This window comes from Arvicanthis niloticus, chromosome 1 (assembly GCF_011762505.2).
Source record: "Arvicanthis niloticus isolate mArvNil1 chromosome 1, mArvNil1.pat.X, whole genome shotgun sequence".
Taxonomy (NCBI): Eukaryota; Metazoa; Chordata; class Mammalia; order Rodentia; family Muridae; genus Arvicanthis; species Arvicanthis niloticus.
Genome location: NC_047658.1, coordinates 166,453,907 through 166,479,115, shown reverse-complemented (window position 1 = coordinate 166,479,115; position 25,209 = coordinate 166,453,907). Strand labels below are relative to the sequence as shown.

The window sequence follows — 25,209 nt, the reverse complement described above, 5'->3', positions numbered from 1 at the left end:
ACTAATACGTAGTTACAGGTGTGCTAAATAGACATTTGAATGGCATTTTATTCAGCGAGTGTTTATGGCAAAGTAGTGTTTCAGCTTTTGATAATGATGTGGGATGAGACACAGTGAGGTGATGAACAGATAGATGCTAGTGTGTTATGACTAGATGTTAAAAGAGTTGTGTAGCACAGAGTTGATAGCATAGAGAGGAGAGAATCCTTCTGAATATGAGGTGTTTGCCAGAAAAGTGGCAAGATGGGGAGTAGTTGGACTCATGTCCTTGCAGAGGGAACAGAGGGTGTAAGAAAGGAGTGGCACAGATCAGATCTGAATGGATAGAAATGGTTGTTGGTAGGAATGGGAACCACTCCACTAAGTGTTAAGTTGTGTTAGTGTGAGTGGAGGAGGTAGAGACAATGACCAGTTTGAGGCGATAATGATTGTAGACAAGAAATAGAGCCTGAATGAACAATTAAAGCTTTGGAGAAGGGGCTATCAGATTTTTTAGAGTTTTTTTAGGGAATCTACAGAATTTTGGGTTGAGGGAAGATGAATTTTCAAGAATGATGGTTTGAACTCCAAACTTCATCATTTCCCCAATCTTAGAATATTGGAAATCCTAAAACAGCAGTTTCATTAAAGATTTTTGCTGTTATTAAAAATAATACAAGATTTTGGGGTGGTAGAGATAGCTCAGTGGTTAGAGCACTTGATGCTCTTGTAGAAGACCTGAGTTCAGTTCTCAGTACCTACATTGGATGGCTCACCACCACTTGTGACTACAGTTCCAGGGGATCTGACCCTTCTTTTGGTCTCTCTGGGTACCTGCATGAGTGAGTCATACATAAACACATGCAGGCACACACAAATATAGAATATATTTTAAAAATACAGTTTTGTACTGGAAACACACAATTGTATGGGAAGACAGAATCAGAGATCTGGAGCAGTGCTTCCCCTGTTCTAGAGTTTTCCCAGGAGTCAGTAACTTGATGGAATCAGTACCTCCTGTGGTGTTTACCCACAGTTCATGGTACTTTGTTGTTGTCCCTTAGTTCCTCACTCAATACCCTTGACTTACCATATTAAGGTATTTTAATAATTACTTCTTTGGTTTAATAAAAAAAAAAAAAAAAAAAAAAAAAAAAAAAAACACCTGGTATTTGCTGATAGTCACTGAAGGGCCAAAAATGTACTCTTATTACACTCTTGTTTGATCTAGAACTTAGGCATATTTTTGTTGAACGTACTCTGTTTTTTAAGGCAGAGTCTCACCGTAGCCCTGGCTGGTCTGGAACTTATTAAGATCTGCTTATCTTTGCCTTTCAAGTGACTAAAAGCATGTGCTAACATGGGTGGCCAAGCATACTCTTATAACTTCAGTGGCTTCATTTGATTCGTCATCTAGTGACTTGGTCTTTGCTTTCCTTTTGGTTCCTTGGAGCTGAGGTATCCTTGTACTCAGCAGCTTCCCAAGTAGATATAGTGACTGCACCTACTCTCTGCTTGTTCCTCTGCCCTCCGCATTCCACTCTGTGTGTGTGTGTGTGTGTGTGTGTGTGTGTGTTTGTACTAGGCAAGGGCTGTTGCTCAGCTATACCCTCAGCCTCTATGGTTGCATCTGCGTTTTTTGTGTGTGTGGGTGTGCATGCATGTCAGAAATCTTCTAATAGGTTCCTGATAAAATGTTAGATTTTTGCCTGGCTGAAAGACGCTGCATAGGGTCTCACTGTGTAGTTATGGCTGTCCTGGAACTCAATATGTAGACCATACTGGCCTGAAACTCATAGAATTTCTCTTGCCTCTGCTTCCCAAGTACTGGGATTAAAGACCTGTGCCACAGATTCTTAATTCAAATTTGCCCTGGAACTTTTAAAATGTAGCATCTTTGACTTTAAAGCTTGCTATCGACAATGACTGGTATCAGATACTGCTTTGACTTTTGTTCTTTGAGGAAGCTTCTGGGATACTTTCTTATGTTGATGTATCTTATCTTATTTTACATTTCTCCTTTCTCTTCATTCTGTTGAATTATTGGTAGATCTGTGGAATTTCCCATTTATTTTTCTGATAGTTAGCTAGATTCTTGTGTTTTCTATTTCTCTAAATGATCTGGGAAAGTTCCCTGATGATTTCTTCATCCCTCTCTTAGATTTTGGCTATATTTTTAATTTTTGAAACACCTGGATGTTTTTGTCATGACAGTTGTTAATTGTATCATTATTATCATTATTATTATTATACCTGCAATTGTGTGCATTTGTGTTCAAGTTAGCATGCTCCTGTGTACCACAGAGCACATGTGGAGGTCAAAGGACGGTTTGCAGCAGTTGGTTTTCTCCTTCCACCACTTTGGTTCTAAGGTCCTCAGGCTTATTGGTAAGCATTTTGAGCCTTTTGCCAAGAATAATTTTGAGAATAGTAATTACAGATATTTTTAAAAAAGATTTCTTCTATCCTTTGAATTACCTTTGCTTTTAGCTTGTTATTTTTTGTTTTGTTCTTCATGACTGATCATCCCTCACCATCTAGTCTTACTTAAAATTGAGACTGTTTGGTAGGTCTGTGTGTGTAGGGCCCTTTGCCAAGTTTTTAGTGTTGGGCTTCATTTACACTGATTGGATGCAGAGTTGCAGTTTTGTTGATGAACTGCCAAGTGCTAGTCTTTCTTTGGGGGTTTTTCGTTTCTAAGAGAAGGATCTTCATTCTGAGAAAAAGAAGGGTGGATAAGTGGAGTAGGAAGTGCAGTGTATTTCTCTTGGTTGATAACCCTCAGAAGTATAGGGTTAGGTTTGATAGTGAGCAGTTTTGACCTCTGCATAGTCTACCAGTTCTGGGCTTCACGTGCTCCTGCCAGCCCTCATCTGTCTAGGTCTTTCAGAACTCTGTTCTAACTTTTTAACTGTTTAGTCTGCAGCTCTACTTCTAGCTGTGTGGAAGTAACCCACAGTTCCTAGCCTCTGGTCTTAAATGTTTGGCTCCTGCTTTGTTCCATCTTCAGAGCTCAGATATTTTAGGATTCAGTGCCAAAGAGTGATCAACCTGTTGAAATGTTAAGAGACAGTAAAGAATTTTAAAGTGATGGTATACTTGTAATTAGTGTAGTTGAGAACAGATTTCTTTTTTAAAAATGTCACTTTGGTGAGAGTTTGGATTAGATGGAGTTGGTACCATAATAGATGTCATGATAGCCCTGATCATTTCATAAATGTATTGTCATGATGGGTTTTTGTTCATAGCTGTGTCTCAAGTTCAAATGTGATGGTAGAATTGTAGAGCAGTGTTTGTTGTGCAGTCCCTTGTAGAAATTTCCATCTTATGCAGTAGCCAGGGCATTAAGTGTTATGTTGAAGGCATTCTACTATCCTAGTCTATTCCTCATGAAGAAATGGGTTCTAAGCAGTAGAACATAATGACATAATTATCTTAAAGCTTTACAACCTTTCAGTGTCTGGGAAAATGCACTTCATTTGAAGCAAAAATGCATTAGATAGTGACAGATAGTTGGCTTGCTGCAGCCTCACCTAGACTACAGCACATCTTTTGGGGTAGGTGAGTAGCACAGAACTCCTAATGAGCATGTTAATGAGGGTGTGAGTAAAAACAAGATGCCAGTATTATCTGGTGATATGCTTATGTGAATGTAACTCTAGAACCTACAGGTAGAGTGACTTCATAGTATCTACAATAGATAAGTTCTCTATAGTGTCTCCAAATCCCCGAACTTAGAAGTCCCACAATACCCAAAGCCTCTTCATAGAATTTGACCAAGTAGAAAGAAATATAACTTCACAATATAGGTTTCAGATAGCTGCTCTTTTCTATTGGCAAACAAAAACATTACCAAGTAGGTGGTACAGAGTTGGTTTTTTTCTCAGGAACAGGCTATTTACAATGTGGAGTTTTGTTTTTAAATTGTTCTCCTAGTAACAACTATTTCACTGTTCCTTTGTTTTTGTTTTGAGATGATCCTTATACCTTTATTTCTGGAGTGCTGAGGTTGCAGGAATGCACTTCCACATCCAGTTTATGCTTTTTGTGGTGCTGGGGATCAACCCAAGAGCTTTGTGCTTGATAGGCAAGTGCTCTACCAACTAAGCTACACCCTTGCCAAATTATTTTCCTTTTCAGCTAGAGTTTTTAACCTTCCATTTGTTTATTAGAATATATTATTTTGTCTTTGTTCTGACCATTTGCTCCCCTTATACCCAAAGACTTTTTTCCGTTCTGAAAGTTTTATTATTGGCCTTTAGCTCTTCTGTCTAGTGCTTTAAAGAGTTCAGTTACCCCCTTTTGATTGAGGGAGCAGAATGTTCTGCCTGATGTACTGTGTTGAGCAGTGGTGAGAGACTGGCTTGTTATACCAAGGTGAGCATGCAGTGATAAGCAGTGATTTTCTTTTAGAAAACATTCACTTTCTCCATCCCATCTGACACCAGTTATTAGTTACAGTTAATTTAAAAAGCTGTATTTCAGATGTAATTTAGCTTAGCTTATTTTAAAATCACCATTACTGAGTTGAGAGTCAGAACTTTTTTAAGGTGGCTTTCTTGGTGGGGAATAGGGGTACCAGTGGAGCTTTGTTGAGTTTGCATGAAAGCACCTCTTTGCTGCTCTTTTAACATTGTCTTTGATATATTTATTTATACATTGACCACAGTGTAAGATGACAACTTACTAGCAATCCAGAGAAGAAAGTAGGTGTGACCTTCCTTGGCTGCACTGAACTGTTTATGATATGGGCCAGTGGTTCTCAAACTTGAGCAGTCTTCAGGGTTATATGGGAAGGGCATATTGACAGATCCACGGTGTTCTGATCAGGTCTAGGGTGGAGTCTAACAGTTCATATGATTAGCCACCTCCCCCATGATGCTCTTTCTGCTCTGGCTATTAGGCTTTGAGAGCCACTGTTGGAGTGGAACTACCATCAGTCTCTGCATTAGGTAGACCAGTCTTATGACAGTACAAGTAAATACAATAGGATTGTGGAGTAGGACCAACTTGATTTGCAACAGCCCATGTGAAATTGAATTCCATACAGCAAATAGTATACCTTGCATTGTTTCTCCAATAAGTCTTAATTTTGTCTAAGGTAGTTCACTTTGCAGATTTTATAACTACTTATCAGCAGTTTGGAGTTGGGTCTCTAGCTTTTAATTTCTTCTCTATGGTGCTTGTGTCAAATCCTTCCCACCCCTAGGCAGGGTTTGTCTGTAGCCCTACCTGTTCTGGAACTTGCTCTGTATGTATATCAGGCTGGCCTCAAACTCAGGTCTGCCTACCTCTGCCTGAGATTAAAGGTGTAAGCCATCACAGCTGTCCAGCTTGTGTCATTTTAATAAGATATTTGGTTGAGGCTGGAGAGATGGCTCAACGGTTAAGAACACTTGAATGCTCTTCCAGAAGTTCTGAGTTCAATTCCCAGCAACCACATGGTGGCTCACAACCATCTGTAATGGGATCTGATTCCCCATTCTGATGTGCATGAAAACAGAGCACTCATGTACATAAAATACACGAATAAATAAATCTTTAAAAAAGATATTTGGTTAATGAAAGTGCCTATCTCTCTGATAGTTTCCTAGTTTTTAGCAGCTGTATAATATCTCCCAAGCCCCAGGTTCCAGCTATATATGTTTTAGACTTAGTTTCATTTTGTTGCAGTAATGGTAGGTTTAACTATCTTTGCAGAGTCAGGTTGTTTGAGTTAGCTGTTTTCTGTATGTATTTTGAGCCTTACCCTGTGGCAGTTGTTTCGAGAAGACACAAGTTTTATTTCTAATTGGAATGTCTCTTTGTGAACTCACACCTTCTGTTTCACTTGCTTTTCATTCTTTTTTCATCATGCATTCCAGGTTGGCCTTGCACTTTCTGTGTAATCCAGCCATCTTCTGTCCTCAGCATTCCAAGCACTAGGGTTGCAGGTGTGCACCTTTTATGCCAGGCTGTGACAGACACTTGGGTTCTCAGCCACTGAACTTAAATTTCCCAAATAGAGATTTAGAATGTTAAGTCTCTAGGAGAATTGCCTTTTCTTCTCCCAACAGTAGGAAGAGCCAAACCCAGGGCTCTTCATGTTCGGCAAATGCTCTATAATTTATATAATATATGTGTGTGTGTATATATATATAATCTCCTCAGCCCCGTTTTGTTGTCAGAACTTTCCATGCCCATTTTTTACTGTCAGCTCTGATTTCATTTGTCAGTTAGACTTGTCACATTTCCATTTCATCTTTATCTCAGTAGCCTACAACTTTTTCTGTTTGTTTGTTTGTTTGTTTGTTTTTTGAGACAGGCTTTCTCTGTGTAGCCCTGGCTGTCCCATAACTCATGCTGTAGACCAGGCTGGCCTTGTACTCAGAAATCCGCCTGCCTCTGCCCCCCAAGTGCTGGGATTAAAGGCATGCGCCACCACTGCCTGGTTAGTAGCCTACGACTTTGATGATTCATTGTATAGCCTACAGTTCTGTTAGTTCTGACACAAATAGAATGGTGTATTGTTATTTCTGTTTCATACAACACATTTCATTGCCCTAAAGATCCCCGTTAACCCTTTATAGATAAGCCTTTTCCTTATTGACAACTCCCTAGCAATCACTGATTTTATCCTTAAAGTTTTGCCTGTGTTAATACAATATACATGGAACTCTTACAGATATGGAGAGGAGACTTTTCGATCTATTTTTCTTTCATTTAGCATCCCTTCCTTACAATGATTTTGGTAACAGGACCCAGGGCTTCTCATATACTAGGCAAGTATTCTACTGAGCTACATCCCTGGTCCTAGCAAAATGTACTTACGACTATACTATATCAAAGCTGAACGTGTTGGCACACAGCTGTAGTCACAGCATTTGGGAGGTAGAGGCAGGATGACCCAGGAGCTGAAGGTCTTCCTCGGTAATTTTAAGATTTTAAGGGCTACATGAGACCTTGTCTTACCAAAAAAAAAAAAATCTACCATGTCTTATGAGTCAATAAAAGTTATTCTTTAAGTGCCCTTTAACATATATTTTATAGCACTAAAAGTGAAGTGATTTAGAGAAAATTGAATAATAATGATAATACTGGTATATGGCTAAGGTTAGATGTTAGGAGTGTAATACTAAGGTTTCCCTTGACATGGCCTCTCAGTCTGGAATTAGCCATATATTCTGGAGGAAGCCATTAAACTTTCCTGCTTCCCAGCTCTTTGTAAAATGAGTAATAAGATACCTGATCTGGAAGTTATTACCTCTTCTCTCCCTAAGTATTTAGGTATCTCTTTAACATTAGTGTCTTGTTGTAAAGCACCTTTCACCCTGGTCTTAGGAACAGTTTGCTGAGGCCTTGGAAGGACCCTTGGTAAGGGTTTAAGTCTGTCCATTGGAATGAGGTGAGCCTTCAGTGCAAGGTTTCTAGGCCATATCTTTTTCCTTGGGCTTGTTAAGTTCCAGGTACTTAGAGCCCAAGTTAGTATGTCTGAGTGGGACTGGTGATACCATAAATCTCAGCATATTTTGTGGAAGCCTCTTTTGGGACTACAGCGTTTTTTAAATCTCAGGCCCTGTAGTCCTGTCATTAGATAGATTTCCCCAGGGATGTCTATAAAGAGTAATTATGGAAGGCCACAGTTTCTGGAATCTTCTTGTGGATCATTAATGACTCATTAAGACACACAATTGTGATAACAATGTGCTGAAGGCCAGGGTATACTGAGAGTGCTTTACTGAGGATAGAAGCTTGACAGCAAACTGGGAAAGCAACCAATGGCTGCTTAAAATTACTGACCAGATTCTTTGTGCTTTATGCTTTTGTTCTCTCTTCAGACCATTCTTTCTCTCTCTTCCCCTCTCCCCTCTCCTTTTTTGAGATGGTGTCACTAAGTTGTCTCAGAGCTCACTGTGTAGATCAGAATCTACTCAGGCCGTCTCTGCCTCCTAATTCATGCCCTCCCACCCCCCTCTGATTTTTCAAGACAGAGTTTCTCCAAGTAGCCCTGGCTGTCCTGGAACTCTCTCTGTAAGCCAGGCTAGCTTCAAACTCACTGCCCGACTCCCAAGTGCTGGGATCAAAAGCATGTGCCACCACTGCCAGGCTAAATTTCTCTCATTTTAAAAATTGAAATGGGTTGGGTAAATAATGGAAGGAAAGAGTTTGAATTAGTATACACTTGGCTATGATTTGTATTTCCATGTGGCACATAGTAATGTTTATTTTACTTTTCCTTGTAGTAATGAATGTTATAACAATTGAAGACTATAAGAGCACATACTGGCCAAAATTAGATGGTGCCATAGATCAACTTTTAACCCAGAGTCCTGGTGACTATATACCTATATCCTATGAACAGATTTACAGGTAAGTCACCGTTTAATTTTCCTGAGTTTGAATGGGATTTGATTGCTGACAACATGAATGTGATGTATAAAGTATGTAAGATGAAGTTTGATGTATATATTCTCGACACCGCTGTATCACAGGTTTGGTTCAGAGGTGGTTTTCAAATCAAGATACTTTATTAACTTCTGCCTCTGATTGCTTGCCTGCCTTTGTCATATAAATAAAAAACCTCTGAGGCCAGTAAAAAACAAACAAACAAACTAGTGTAGTATCTGCTATAAAAATACATTTTTTTTTTTAGGGAGATCTTTGTTAGCTCTGTTGATGCTTAGTGATGTGTAATTCTAGTTCTCTTTGATATTTTGTTCCCAACCTTTGGTAAATGGAAGCATCAGATTAGGAACTAGGGTGGGAAATGAGATCAGCTGAAGAATGACAGGAAGAAGTGACAGCTGTGTTCCCACACATGGTATACAAGGAGGATGTATTGCAAACATCTTTGTGAGTTAGAAACTTTCTTTATGCTGGTTATTACTCTGTTTTTTATTTTGACATGTATTTTTTTAAAAAGAGTGAGAGCAGGTGGTTTATAAGGAGTTACCATATTTAGACCATAAATCATCACTCAATTTTTGATTCCTTATTACCTATTTAATATGTACTACCCAGGCCATTTGAAGTTAGTTAGTTGGCAATGTCCTTTACATCAGAACACTGACTAGGGAGTGTAGATTTTTCTTAGTTTCTGGTTGATTAGCAGCTGTTTTAGGTTGGTGATTTGTATTTTGTATGTGTGCTTCAACATGGGATTGCGTGGAATGCTTCTTCATTGACTTGGTTTCTGTGCCTTGTTTCTTCTTGCAGTTGTGTGTATAAGTGTGTGTGCCAGCAGCACTCAGAACAGATGTACAGTGATCTGATTAAAAAAATAACCAGCCACTTAGAGCGAGTCTCCAAGGAGCTGCAGGTAAGAAGTTGAGTGCATCTGTGTTTGCTGCTTTAAGTGTTTCTGATAAGGTGGAGCTAGGCTGTGGCTTGAACAGTTGAGATCTTATCAGTTTGATTTAACACACAAGTATATATTTTCTAGTTAGATACTGACTGAATGATCTAATCTTCAGAGTAGATTGAAAACTTGGCATAAATTATGTAACTTTTTCTAACCATTTCTTTTATTTAAAACCTTGTTTTTTCTATTAACTTCACTATCTGGTGAAATTTAAATATATATATATATATATATATATATATATATATATATATATATATATTGTTTTTTGAATTCGAGTTCTGTTTCAAGAGTGAGTGTTTTCTCCTACTAGTTTCTAACACTTGCAGTATGAACAATTGAAGCTAGTTACTGGCAAACTTGCAGGTGATCTTAGTATCTGGGTAACAGCAGAAAACCCTCATTGGGGTGCCTGGCTTCCTGGTCTTTCCCTCAAATACTAGCTTTGCGCCAGAACCTGATCTTAATTGGATTCTGAGTAGAAGTAACAGGCCTAGAAAACTGACTCACATTAGGTATCCAGGGTTTACATCAAGGTGAACAAAAGCTCCAAAAGTAGACTGTGTTTGAGACTTTTTCCCCTCACCTTCTATTCTTTTTTATGTTTATCTTGTGTATGGGGCAGTGTGTACATGTGCCACATGCTGTTGTGCTGCAGTTGGTTTTCTCCTCCCGATGTGTGGGTCCCTGGGTAAACTCGGGTCATTAGGGGTGGTGTCAGGTATCATCTTTACATGCTGAGCCACCTTATCGGCCCAAGGGTTTTGTTTTGTTGCGTTTTTAATCAATTATAGCCAGAGCTATATTTTCTAAAATATACAGCTTTGCCTATTAAATTGTCTTCACCTTTTTAACTGAACACAACTATTCATTAACATACATACATACATAATACATGTATGTCTATGTATATGTATGTATATATACAAACACACACATATATATGAATGAGAGAGGGGGAAAGAGAGAGAGAGAGAGGGAGTTGTTGCCATTCCTCTGGTTTTTATCACTATCCTTTCACGAGTGCTTTAGGGATTGTTCTCTCTTACTTTGTGTATCTAAGTTTATTTAGCCATCTTATTGCTTGGTCTTTGGGTAGTTTTTAAACTAATAGCACTTTGATGAACAATCAATCTGCTTAGTAATATCATCTTGCCATTCACAAAGTAGTCAGATTAGACTCCAGGTTTTAGTCATGTCTATGTCAGAGTCCATGTTTTCTCACCCGGGTAATATAGCATTTTACAAAACTTAGTTTTAATTTCCTTTAGGAAGGACTTATTAAAGATTAAAACAAGGCAAAGGTGTTCTTTTTAGTATTTCAAAAACTAAATGTCAGTAAATGTAAAGGTATATATGATATAAAACCAGGGACTTTATTTTTAGAGTTAATACACATCTCACTAAGTTTGAAAAATACTATTTAAAACTTTTTTCTTTGAGGTTCTGGGAATCAAATCCTCAGGGTCTTGTTCATGCTAAGCTAATGCTTCCCCCACCCCCACCATCCCCCCAAAAAAGCTGTACTAGCTGTTGGCTTTCCTGAAATAGGCCCACCTGGGCTTCACCTAGCAAACATTGCTGAATTACAGTTGTGCCAGGTTGGCCTTGATCTGGAAATCTAGCCTCAGCTTCCTGGGTACTGGGATTATAAGCATGCCCCACCCTGCCAATTTTTAAAGTGACTTATTTTGGAAGATTGTAACCAGTTCTAAATAGCTTTAAAATAGGAAGCAGCAGCATGGGGACCTCAGACTCTGGTCTTAGCTTTGTCACTCAACAGTTGTAGGCCCTTTTTAAACAAACAAACAAACAAAACCAAAAAAAACCCCTTGTTAACATCATTTTGTCAACTTTTTTGCATTAAAGTTAAGTAGCTTTATTGAAATATCCATGGTTCCTTTATACTAAGTTGTAAGATACTTTTTTCCTTCTGCTTCCTGCCTTGCAGAACCTTCTTTCTCAGTATTATATCATTTCTGGTAACTTATGGATAGCCTTCCTGGAATTCTTGTCCAACTCTCAAAACAATACAGAACAGAATAGAACAAAACAGACTGTTGGCATTTGTCTGGACCCAGAGCCTCTTAGCAGTAACAAGCCTGTTAGGGCTGTGGTTGTGTACTGTGTTTGTATTCATACTTGACTACTTCCCTGACTTTCCTGTGAGGTAAGGACTCTGTTGTCCTGTTTCTCTTTTTAGCCTTAATATCTGTTACAATTGTAACTCAGAAAATATTTGTTGAGTGAATGCTCATAAGTTTGACTTATGCTAATGGTAAGAGTATTGATTAGTCTTAAATGCTTAGGTAGTTTTGTACAGGGCAGGACATTGTATTTGGGTGGAGCATGTTATTTGCAACCTGGTTTTTTAAATTCTTGAGCCAAAACAGTATTGTGGGATGAGTTGCATTTGTCAGATACGTAGATGCAGTTGACAGATCAATGGGTTGGACCCACAGGACATTAGTTTCTGTCAAGGGCACCATAAATAGCTACTGGTTTGGCTTATTTATACATATTTAAAAGCACATTCTGTTGGAAACACTCAAAGTGCTGTGTGAAAGAGCATTTCATATTTATTTTTTGTGTTGACTTAAAAGCTAGAGAATATTGTTTTCAGATTTTTAAAAAATATTATATATATATATATATATATATATATATATATATATATATATATATATATATATATATTACATTGTAGCTGTCTTCAGACACAGTGGAAGAGGACATCAGACTCCCATTACAGATAGCTGTGATCCACCATATTGAGCTGGGAATTGAACTCGACCTTTGGAAGAACAGCCAGTGCTCTTAGCCACTGCGCCATCTCTCCAGCCACTTATTTTCAGATTTTAATACATTAGTCTGTCAAACCTAAATATTACTGTATGGTAGCACAATCTTCATGTTTTAAAACACAGTCCCCTACATACATCTTTCATTTTAGAATAGTGTCTTTTGCACCCCTTCAGTAACTTAAAAAAGTTGCTTGTTGAATTGATAAAACAATTAGCTAAATCCACTAAAGTGTATTTCACACTTGTTATTTCACTTAATGATTGTCTCTATTTCTATTATACTATGATTCCGGTCTCCTTTAGCTGTCATAAGGAAATTCAGGGATTTTTGTTTATTGTTTGTTTGTTTGTTTATCTCCAGAGTCTTTGAATTCTTAGTTTTTGATTCACAAATGAATGGAAATAGTTATATATATATATATATATATATATATATATATATATATATATATATAGAAAATCCGGGTTTTATTTATTTATTTTACTAAATAATCTGCTTAGTTTTTATTTTTGTTGTTTATTTCTGAGGCAGTATTTTAGTTTGTAGCCCTGGCTGTTCTGGAACTTGTATGTAGACTGGGTCAGTCTCAGAAAGATCTACCTACCTCTGACTCCCCAGTGCTAGAATTAAAGGTATGTACTATGACTCCTGGCCCAGCTGCTTAGTTTTGCAAAGTTCTGTTTAAATTTGTAGAAATCATCATACTTGGGCTGAATGTTCAGACTAGGACTTCCAGCATGCCTGCTGAGTTTGAATTACTTCTGATAGCTATGCTACATTCATTTTTGGAATGAAAAAGAGTATTCAGATAGATGTTTATAGGTGAAAATTTGGTGATTCAGGTTGGAGTGAAGGACATTAACAAAGATAAGCTGAGTTTATATGTGATAATGTCTATTTTTACATTTATTTATTTGTGTGTGTATGTGTGTGAGAGAGAAAGAGACAGACACACACACACACACACACACACACACAGAGAGAGAGAGAGAGAGAGAGAGAGAGAGAGAGAGAGAGACACACACAGACACACAGACACACAGACACACAGACACAGACAGATAGAGAGACAGACAGAGACAAGAACACCAGAGTAGGGGCAGGGGGAGAGGAGAGACTCTGTCACATACCACAGTGCACATGTAACAATCAGACAGTAGTTGCAGGAGTTGATTATCTTCACCGTGTCGGTCATAGGTATCAAAGTAGGTCCTTAGGCTTGGCAGCAAGCTACCTTACCCACTGAGCCATCTCACTGACCCAAATGATAATTAGTTCTTAGAGGTATAAAAGATACATGTAAGCAGAACTCACAGCAATAATATGTAAGGGTTTGGGAGCATACAATCTGTAATTGTGGGCTTAACCTCTATAGGTGTAGTAAAAGTCAATGTAACATGATGATGGAGGGAGAAAATGTAATTAAAAGAATAATCAAGCTTACAGATATTTATACCCAACCAATGGACAGAAGCCAGGGACCCCTGTGGTTGAATTAGGGAAAGCCTGGAAGAAGCTGAGGAGGAGGGCAACCCTATAGGAAGACCGGCAGTCTCAACCAACCTGGACCCCTGAGATCTCTCAGACACTGAGCTGCCAGTCAGGCAGGATACACTAGTTGGTCTGAGGCCCCTGACACATATATAGCAGAGTACTGCCTGGTCTGGCCTCACTGAGAGAAGATGCACCTAACCCCTCCAGAGGCACCAAGGAGTGGGAAGTCTAGTGGGTGGGGGAGGTGGGGTGGAGACATCCTCTTGGAGACCAGGGGAGGAGGGATGGGATGAAGAGCTGTCGGATAGACTGGCAGGGCAGTACTCACTGGACTGTAAAATGATGATGATGATGATGATGATGATGATGATGATGATGATGATGATGATGATAGAAAATAATCAAGCCATGAAAAGAAGGGGAAAAGCATAAAGAACAGATGAGGTATAGAATAAGTAATAAACTTTACCTTGTCCATCATTATATGAAATGCTAAAAGCTAAGGGTTGCATTAAGGAGAAGCAATAATCAGACAGTATGACAACTTGCAACTTTACCAAATATTGCTGCCAAGAACTACAACTGAAAGATAATAAGGAAGCAGAAAAATTTAAAGTAAATGTTAGAAATGTTAGACAACGGCTGGTGAGATGGTTCAGTGGGAAATTTAAATCCCCAGAGCCATACATAAGACAGACACTTAACCCTCGTGCTTCTACAGGGAGATGGTGGAAGAGGCAGGAGAACCCTTGGAGGCTTATGGGCCAGGTAGCCTGGCATCCATCAGGAAAATGATGACAACAGCAGCAAAACGAGGCCCTATATCAAACAAAGCAAAGGTAGGGTGCTGGTTTTAAGAAAATTTAATTTGGAATAGAATTTAAAACATGAGGTTAGAAAATAATAAAGTTCAAATAAATCAAAGGCCTTAGCATTTATCTCAAACAACAGGTGGAACCTAAAGAAAGCACTGAAGCACAGTGGCTGCTTGTTAGACCACTGCACTGTTTAGAGCCATCCAGACAGCCAGGATTCAGAGCAGAAGTTGACAAATCTCAGCTTAGTTAGGGCAGTGAAGAAGATGGCAGCACCAACAAAAAGTTGTCATGGATAAAGGACAAGAGAACTTTATGGGCAGAGGCTCTTCTGTGGTGCTTACCCAGGTCTTAAGGAGTAGTCTTGTGAAGAAGACATGTTCCAGTGGGTATGGGAGGGGACAAGGTAGACCAGATTCAGATGGCAGAAAACATTGAATGCCAGGAATTGCATTTCAGAGCATCAGAGTTATAAGCATAGAAAATGGATTGGAGTAGAAATGATGGGGTATGGGGAAGTGCTGTTGGTGGCAGACTTAACAGGTCATTTGCAATTCCAGAATCTAAAAAATGGAACTCTGAAAGGGGATGTCTTTAAGTTGGTATTGAAACTCATGTATTAAAACTTGATGTGGGGTGGGAGAGATGGCTCAGTGGTTAAGAGTACTTGTTAAGAGCCGCCTCTAACAGGTCTGAGCATCAGGCTCGCAAGTGGTACACATGCATACATGCAAGCAAAACACCCATGCACATAAAAAAAAAAAACAAACCAAAACTTGATCTAAATTGTGTGAATAATTTACTGAGATCCTTAACTTCCCCAGAAATAGCAGTGTGTAGTCTCAGACCTTACTGAGGCCCTATCATAATGCCTTCAAAATGTACCAAGCTCTGAGTAAAGTAAGGTATACACTTGGCCCTAGTCTTAGTATCAAAACTATGGACCAGTTGGTAATAAAAAGGAGAAAGGCTGGCCATGGTGGTGTATGCCTTTAATCCCAGCACCCAGGAAGCAGAGGCAGGTAGGTAGATCTCTGTGACTTAAAGTTAAAGGCGCCCTGGTTTAATAGTGAGTTCCAGGCTATCCAAAGCTTCATAGCTATAGAACCCAGACAGAGATCAAACTTTCTGTGCTCATTAGAGGTGGGGAAATAGACAGTGTTTTATGTTTGATTTGACAAATACTTATGCTATGTATGTTAGGCCTTGGTATTCAGTGCCTAGATGCTAGGGTTACAGAAAAATTACAGCTTTATTCTTAAGCAGCTTTTATAGAAAAGGCATAATGATCATTTTAATATCCTGAAATGTGAAGAGTGACTGGGTAGGAAGATAACTGAGTTCCAAATTTTGGCTAATTTTCTCTACTGTGAAAAGTTTTCAGATACATCTGTGCCACTTTCTATCTTTTTAATTTAAGCTGTCTTGGCAGATGCTTGACTGGACAATAAAAAAAGATATCGTGTATCTTGGCTTCATATTTTCCCCTGGTTCATTTTGATTTTCAGACTTTCAATGCCACTTTTTCTTATCTCTCTGACTTCATTCCCTCCAGAGCAAGGCCCTTGATGAGTTCAAGGCTTCCTGTGTACTGACCTCTCCATGAGTACTACACAGCAGTATAGTAAGTTTAGGTGGATTGCACCTTTACATATTCAGATATTTTCCCCATCTGGTTTCTTTTGCCAGTAGCTCCTCCTTCCCGCCAAGAAGCATTCTGTTGGTCTGCTAGGGTTGGCTCCACTTTGAGTCCTCTACTCTTGGCAGACTTTAATATTTATGCTGCCACTGTATTGTGCAGGTTGGTGTGTTTAACTATGCCATCTTTTGAACAATGTGTACTTTTGAGAATAATGATACCAAATGACTCATGCTGGTGTCTGCCAGACTATTATGGTCTTGATTTGGGACTTGAGGTGAATGTGCCAGTTGTAGTGCTGTTGACCGTGTTCCCAGTTCCCAGTTCCTTCTGCAGATGTAGTAGAGTTGTACTTGCTCACTACCTTGAAATTAGACCATACCAAGTGACTTATGAGTTATGGCATATGAGTTATGACTGAAAGTATTGTATCCACAAGTGTAGGGAATACTTAATGTTGGCTCTGCAGTTCCTTATGTTGCTGCTTCCTTGCTTTAGTGTTCCCAATGGCAAAGGTTCCTTTTTTTTTTTAATTTTTTTTTTATTGGTTATTTCATTTATTTACATTTCAAAGTTATCCCTCTTCTCAATTTCCCCTCCGTAAACCTTCATCCCATTCCCCCTCCCCTCTGCTTCTATGTGGGTGCTTACCCACCCACCCACTCCCACCTCACCTCCCTAGCATTCCCCTACGCTGGGGCATCAGTCCTTCACAGGACCAAGGACCTCCTCTCCCATTGCTAGATAAGGCCATCCTCTGCTACATATGCAGCTGGAGCCATGGGTCCATCCATGTGCACTGTACTCTTTGGTTGGTGGTTTAGTCCTTGGGAGCTCTGGGGGGTTCTGGCTGGTTGATACTGTTGTTCTTCCTATGTGGTTGCAAATCCCTTCAGTTGCCAAGGTTCCTCCTAACCCTGGTCCTAAGTAAGGATAATGTGGATCAGACTCTCAGCACAGGTATACAACATGAGTGAGCAAGAAAGCTGTATTTTATCTCTCCCCCCCCCCCCGTGTGTGTGTGTGTGCGTGCGCGCGCACACACACACACACACACGTGCAAGAGAGACAGAGAGAGAGAGACAGACAGACAGACAGAGAGAGAGAGAGACAGAGAGAGAGAGATGCAGAACCCATTGGAACAGTTGTGAAGCACTTTTCCCTAAGCATTTTGTTGATAAGTTCAGTGCACTTGGTTGAATTGTAGTGTATCTTCACTTTAGCCACCTGAGCACTGTGGCTTTATTGTGGCTTTTGATGCAGTTCACTGACTATTAAGAGTTACTCATTTTCAATAATTTGGAAGTTTATATTACTGAGTTATTTAAGCAAAGACTGTTTCCAGGGGAAGTCAATAAATAACATTAAAGTTTGGGCGGGGAGGGGGGAACAGCACAGATAATTCTTTGTTCAGATCCTGGTAAGTAACAACTAAAAACAGAGCAAGGGGACTGAGGAATGGTACACGTTTTCATTCTTAAATCTCTAAACAGCAGTTTAGAGAGTTGTTTGTTAGCTGTTTTAATTAAAAGGAAGTTCATTGGGTACAGTTAAAATATTTTAATAAAATTAATACTTTTGATATGTTTAAGCTAAATATATCTTGGGTTTCTAGTTACTATAATTGACAAACTAATCATTAATAAAATTAGTTGAAACTAAGCTATAACTAGTCTCTTTTACTTAGTTTTACTCAGTCTGTACAAACATTGGCTTATATAAGCCTTCTTGTCCAACTGCCAGTAAAGGGCCAGCCATGTTTTGGTGGGTGTTAAGATCTGGGCAGGTGCTATTTGCTTTTTGCCCAGTGGGTGGCAGTACAATTCAGTTAGTTGCCTACAGTTGTCTTGGCAAAAATTAAAAAAAAAAGAAAAAGAAAAAAGAAAAATAAAGGCCTTAAAATTTAAATCTGTTGACATTCAGATTGTGTCTTAAAACAGATGAACAAATAACCTCTTTACTTCCCCCAGTATACTGTTTTATTCTTACTAGACTGAAGATTTTAAGTAATAAAATTATTGGGCTGAAGAAATGGTTAAAAGTGTTAGTAGCTCTTGTGCAGAACTAGAATTTGATCTCACCACCTACATTCGGCAGCTCACAGCAGCCTGTAACTCCAGCTCCAAGGGGTTCTGATGTACTACTGTTCTGGACTCCATGGATACCCATGCACATGAGGTTACAGTCTCAGGCCCCCCTTGCTCTCTCTCCTCCCCCATCTCTCCCTCCCCCCATCTCTCCCTCTCCCTCTTTCTGGCATCACGTGTGTGCACACACGAGTGTGTGCGCGCGCGCACACACACACACATACACACTCACACTCTTCCTCCCTCCCTACCTTAAAAGAAAATTGCCTGGTTACCTTTCTTCCTGGATCTCAAGCAAAATAGATATCATTACCATTAGTGACTCTTACTTGTGAGTTCTACTGAAGGCTTTTCACTGAAGCAGTTACCATCACAAAGTTGTTCTTATAAGAGAGTTTGCCAGTGAGACAATATGACCCTTAGCCATTCCCACAACTGCTCGTTCAGACAGTGGTTTTAATGTTCATCATCAGCCTTTGAGGGTAGGGACTTCTCCTTAACCTGTTCCATCTCAGGCTTATTAGCATGATCTTAGGTCCTCAGATTCAGAAGTGACATCTATAAGTTACTAGAAAGCACATACCTGCAATATAGTTGATATTTTTGAAGCATCTTCTTGGTTTAGTTGAGACAGATCCTGAACTTAGAAAGACAAGCAGATACTACCTACATTTGCTTATCAGAATGTGTAGAATATATTTATATAGATTGTATTTTTACTTAATATTTTAAGATTGATTATTTTTTCAAAGTTAATGGGTATATGTTGTATCTGTGGAAATATGTGTATATGTGTATTGGTACCCTTAGAGGCCAGATAATGTTGGATTCCCTAGAGCTGGAGCTACTGACAGTTGTGACTCATACAATATGGGTGTTATATAGCAAAGTTTGGGTCTTCTGCAAGAAGAATATATGCCCCTTACTTCTGAGTCATCTGTTTTTGCTCCCATAGATCATAGATTATATTACTTTTTAAAGTTTGTTTTGAGATAGCTATGTGCTTGTTTCAAAAAGATAGGGGAAAATTCCTTTAAGAAATAAGTTCTTAAGGACTAGAACTATGGTTCAGCTGTTTAGAATGCTTGCTGCTTTTCAGAGGACCTAGCATTGCCAGTTTTTGGATCTCAGTTCACCTGATGTGCTCGCTAGAGTAACTTTGGGGGCCCTTAAACTTGTTCCAAGCTCTGCTAAATGAAAGCTTTCTACTTTATTATTTCCCTGTAATGTTGTTGACATTTGCAGTGATGTAAGCAGTGGTGGGTCAAATTGTACATTTGTGAATTAGAAAATAAAACAACCAATCTCACTTAGGAATGCCCTATATGGCCGGGCAGTGGTGGTGCACGCCTTTAATCGCATCACTTGGGAGGCAGAGGCAGGCGGATTTCTGAGTTCGAGGCCAGCCTGGTCTACAGAGTGAGTTCCAGGACGGCCAGGGCTATACAGAGAAACCCTGTCTTGAAAAACAAAACAAAACAAAAAACCAACCAAAGAAACAAAAAGTCTGGTTCTGCCCTAGGGACTTGTCTTTTCTAACCAACCATTTAAAAAAAATCTGAACTAGGTCTCAGAGATGCTCAGCTAGTCAGCTCCCTTATAAAGAAATCAAAGATCTGCTTCCATCTCAGTGAAAGCCTGTCTCAAACAAAGGCTCCTCTATACCACCTGTCCTGAACCAGGTGGACAACTGATTCAGGGTTTTCTCTTGCCTAAACTCCACCTAATAAAGTTCTGAAAGGAAAAAAAAAAAAAGAAAAAAAAAGAAGAAAAAAAAAGAGGAATGTCCTATATGGTAGGGTATGATTGACACATATTGTAATCCTACCACTGGGGAGGCAGAGGCAGTGGGGGATCCATGAAAGTTTCAGGCCAATCTGGTCTATATGATAGAAAAAGAAAAAAGATCCATAAAAACTACTCACTTTATTGAATTGTGACTTTGGGATACTAAAATACTCTGTATTAAAAGATATGCACTTCAAGAACTTCTGTACTTGTACAATGTCTGAATGTACTATCTACTTATTTAATCCCCATACTATAATAGTCTAAAAGATAGAAGACAGGTTTATGAGCAAGGTTTGTCCACAAGAAGGTGACTGCAAAGAATGCCACTTCCCAAATCTTCTTTGTGTTTTTAATCTTCATAGTAGCTATGGTGGTTTGAATAAGAATGACCCCTATATGCTCCTATATTTGAATGCTTAGGTATACATCAAACTACAGTCTGAGGACTGTTTTTGAGAAAACTGCCCTTCTCTGTGGAACAGTTGAAGAACGGATTGAGTAAGAGACCTAGGTATTGAAATGAGTCAGCAATTAGAAGATCTGTTTTCCTGTGACCAGTGTGCAGTGGTAACAAATAATGTGGATTAAAGACTCATTCAAAATAGAAGATAAACCAGACTTCATATAATATTTAATGAACCCCTTGATAGTTTCAGGTGTTTGAATTCTCATTGCAACAAATTTTCAAGGAATTGCCATTTGCCTATGAAAATGAAAGAATATTTGTTGTCGCATGAAAAGGCATACATCTTCTCCCCATCCCCATTTATAAATTTCTGACATTAAATTTTTTTCCTTTGGGCTGGAAAAATGGCTCAGCGGTTAAGAATACTGACTACTCTTCCAGAGGTCCTGAGTTCAATTCCCAGCAACCACATGGTGGCTCACAGCCATCTGTAATGGGATCTGATATCCTCTTCTCATGTGTCTGAAGACAGTGACAGTGTACTCACATACATAAAATAAATTTTTCTTCTTTCTTGACTTCAGAACATACAGTTGATTAAGTATTGAAGCAGATAGAAGAATCTAGCTACGTTCTATTAAGTTGTAAGAGATTACAATGTCAAAATAATTACTAAACTTACTTAAATAAATTTGTATTTGTTTTGGAAGATTAGTTTTCAGGAGAGTATGTTTAGATGTAATGACTTTATTATTGTCATGTTAGGACAAATTAATATTCATTTTAAGATATGTAAATTGTCTAAGTTTCATGTTATTTAGAATATAGAAACAGATATAAATAAAACATATATAATTGTTGGGGTGAGGAGAAGGTATATACCTTTTCATGCCATAACAAATACTTTTTCAGAAGCTTTGCAAATGGCAAATACAAGGAATGATAATTATGCCTCAGACTGTGTTCTAGGACTAAGGCACTAAATGCCGATATCATTTAGAATATGATTGTCAACTTTTTATATATCGAATGTTCAGATGTGCATAGTTACATTCCTAAGAAAACTTTTAATGAAAATTATTCAACTTTATTCTCTTCCTGAAAGCCAGAATTTTAAACAAATGTGTACTGTATCCTGGGAACATAATGCAATAGACCTTCTTTAAAGATATGTCTTAACTTTTAAACCTAATTTGTTTTATTGTAGCAATATACCAACTTCCTAACACATTAAAGAATAAAGGGTTATATAATAGTACATAATGTAACAAAGCCTTAAGATGTTGATGATTGGATAATTTTATCAAAAATGTTCTTTTTTATTAAAAAACTCTACATCCATGTTGACTTTAACCCTGGAGTAAAAATGCTTTCAGTTGCTTATAATATGAAGCAGTTGGGTGGTTTCGGGAACACTGAGCCTCTGCTCTTTACAGTAATGCACAATGAAGTGGAATGATTTGGCTGCAGCAGAAGAGACTAGACTCATGGCAGAATAGCAGCTGATAGATTCTTGATAGCAAATATGTAAGAAATATGTGTGCTGGTATACATTTGAACACCTCAGTGGTGGAAAAAGTAGTTTATCTTGAATAGTTCTTGAATCTATTCAACCTACCTATGCTCTGAGGCTTTTGTAGTATACAGAGCTGGAGTTCTGGGTTTTGTCCTTCTTAACTCTGGTGCCTGGAATAGCTCAGAGGCTAACTTGCTTTCTAGAGCTTCTGTAAGTCTCATTCTTCTTGGTGAGCTCTTTTAGCTTCCCTCAAAAAGGCTCCATTCCCTATTTGCTGTACAATTCATCACACCTGGTTTTATGTCTCTTGAAAATTGAAGGACTTGTTCTCTGGACCCTCATCTGTGAAGTCCATTCCCTCTAATCTGCAATGCCTATGAAGCTCACTGTGCCTAATGTGTTCTTTTCCTGCACACCCTTCTTGTTTGCACATGTGAATATTTCCTGCTATATTTCAGTCACAGTGATTTTCATTTCCTACTTGGGCAATACCCAAGGGTACTAGTAGGTGCTGAACATTTTATTTGTGGGCTTTAACTTTTCACAGTTCTTTTTTTTTTTTTTTTTGCTTTTATACTATTTTTTTTTAATGATAATCAAAGGCTTTATAAGTTTGGTAATGCTCAATAACAAGATGCCCATACAATCAGAAGTGTAAGCCAATGCCCAACCTAGATATACCAATTATCTTTGACTGGTGGAAACACGAGAACATCCGCCTCCATGTTCCCCCTGCCCCTTGTCACCTAGCTCCTCCTCTCCTTCTCCTCCTCCTCTCCTTCTTCCTCTTCCTCCTCTCCTTACTCCTCCCACCTTAGATCCCCTTCCTGTTAAACTAAAACTTTTCTCTTAAAATACAATTAGAGCATAACTATACCAATTTGGGTCAGTAAGGTACAAGATAGACCTAATACCCAGTCCATCATTTTGTTGATTAACCAGAACCTCTGTCATCCCTCCTAACAAAAAGACTGAGTTCTGAACCTGGCTCCCCCCCCTCCCACCCCGGCTTTAGAATGAATGTCAGCTGAAAACCATTCTCTCAAAGTCAATAGCCGGGATTGGCAATGAGACTTTAAGTCTTCAACCCTGTCAGAAATCCAGAATGACTGAGTTAACTGAAATTATAGGAAGCACAAAGCATAGCTTCTAAAACTCAGCCAAATTATAGAGACCGCTGAACACCTGGACAGTCACTACAAAACATTGGAGCATCTGATCTTCAGCCTTCTGGTCTAGGATCATCTGACAGACCAAGTGATGCAGAATTATTAAGGGCTGATTACTCTGTCTTGGCAGATATAATCAGTCGACTATTCCGCAAGTGTGTCCTTTTCTGGACAGTGATTTGTCTGTAGATGAAAAGAGGCAATTCTTGCCTAGTGGCTATCTCACCACTCCAAGACAGGAAGCTGTCAGGAGCAGACATATCTCTAATCAAAATGAACATTAATACAGAAATGTTTGTAATGTCAATTCTGTGGACTTCTGACGTTTTGAAAACCACCTATCCATGTAAGGCAATCTGGACTGTTGTCTGTTAACTCCTCTCAGCTATTTCTAAATAAAATATAGAAAACATCCTAACAATAAACCTAGAGTCATGAATTTGCTATAGGCCCTTAACTCACAGGCTAACCATCTCAAATCAGTTAGAAAAGTTAAAGAAGGACTGGGTCTAAGCCTTGTATTCCTAAATGTGTTATATAGGCACAATGCCTATGAGAGTAACAATATTAATCTCACTTCTATATTAATAAGAAGCTCATACCAATGAAAACCTTAAATTTGAAATCAAAGTAAATTTTGTACTATTTAAGAAATTATAACTTCATCTTAATAACAGTTATACATATTTCTACCAATAGGTTATGGCAATGCAATAAATCCTAGCTAATCCTCCCTGTTCCAAAAAACCCACTACTTTTCCCTAGAAAGACAGCCCAATATTAACTACCTCAGTCCCCAATGGCAGCAAGAAGACAGCATCTGTGAACTGTCATGCATGAGCTGGAAACCAATCCTGGGTTCGCTACAAGAGCAGTAGGCGCTCTTAACTACTGAGCCATCTCTTCAGCCTCATCTTCAGCTATTTTAAATAGTGCAAGTGGTTCCTGAGGTTAAATGTTTAAGATGTAATAGAATAAAACTTACTCCAAGATAAATTATAGATTTCGGAAGGATAGAAAATAATTAAGTGGGGGCTTCAGGGGGCTAGAAAGTTAAAGTAAAACACCAAACCCATTTGAACTGACTAAAAATTTAAACTGAGTCAGGAGGGGGCTAAGGGTGTGGCGGTGTGTTCTGTCTAAAGCACCTGTACTACTTCCCCTAAAGATTACAAGAAATTTAGAATGATTATTTTTTCCTGCAGCTTGTTTCTTCCCGTTTGATATGATGTATTTTTTTTTCCAATTAATGTTCAAGCCAAAAATATCATTTTGGAATAGTGGAACTCAACTAGGTATCATTTTTCCCAGTGGGGACCAGAGTTTACTGGCTGTAAGTTTTAAAGAGGAACAGTTTGATTAGGATTTTCAAAGTGACATTTATTTCTAGGTTCCTGGAATAGATGGAGTTTATTTTCTCAGACTGTCATAATTTATAGTCTTGTCATTTCAAAGGTTTTGAATAAGTGCTGCATGAAATGTGAAAATAAAAAAGTTAAGTGTTCTGACATTTGATTTAGCACAAAAAGTACTTTTTAATACTCCTAACCTTTGAGGCTTGGGGACTTTGTAAAGGAGTAAGGAGTTCAATTGTATTTATTCTCTCTGCTGTTAAATGTGCCTTTTGATCAGTGTTCATATTTTTTTTAACACTTAGACGAAGTGTCCTTTCATGAAAATGAAAAAGTATTTTAATGTAACAGCTTTTCAAATTTTTTTTCCTATATGGGTAGAATTTACTTCTTTGAGTGCTGAATATCATTTCCTGAGTTCTTTGAAGCTGTTTTGAGGAAGATGGTGTTTGCCAGTCTGTTCATTAAAGGTAGTTAGGCTTGCCTGTAATGCAAACCATTTCCCCCGAGTTTTCTGGTTGATGAAGATTGCTTTTTAAAATATGAATGGCTTTTCTAAGTGTCAGGCACATGGCTGCTGTGCGCCCTTACTCATGTATACAGTGTGTGTCTTTTCAAAGCGGTTCCAGAGTTTCTCTGATTTTTGCCACATCCTTAGAAATAGGATAGTGTGAGTATTGCTCCTTAGCATGGAAATTGAAATTCAAAGTGTTGAATTAGTTACTCAGTACCATAGAACCTTGTTAATACTAAAGTAGAAATTTAGATTTAAACAGTGCTAGGTTAGATTTAGATGTAAAGTTTAAATTTTAAAAG

General features: G+C 38.5%; 1 protein-coding gene across 3 annotated transcripts in view; it reads left to right on the top strand.

The window, feature by feature from the left end:
* Cacul1 (CDK2 associated cullin domain 1) overlaps positions 1-25,209 on the top strand; it is a 52,363-nt gene that overhangs the window by 7,693 nt on the left and 19,461 nt on the right. For all 3 annotated transcript variants that reach the window (XM_034505751.2, XM_034505760.2, XM_076926130.1), the window contains exons 2-3: positions 8,202-8,328; positions 9,175-9,277. In XM_034505751.2, coding sequence (XP_034361642.1) covers positions 8,202-8,328; positions 9,175-9,277 — 230 coding nt within the window. The remainder of the gene's footprint in view (positions 1-8,201; positions 8,329-9,174; positions 9,278-25,209) is intronic.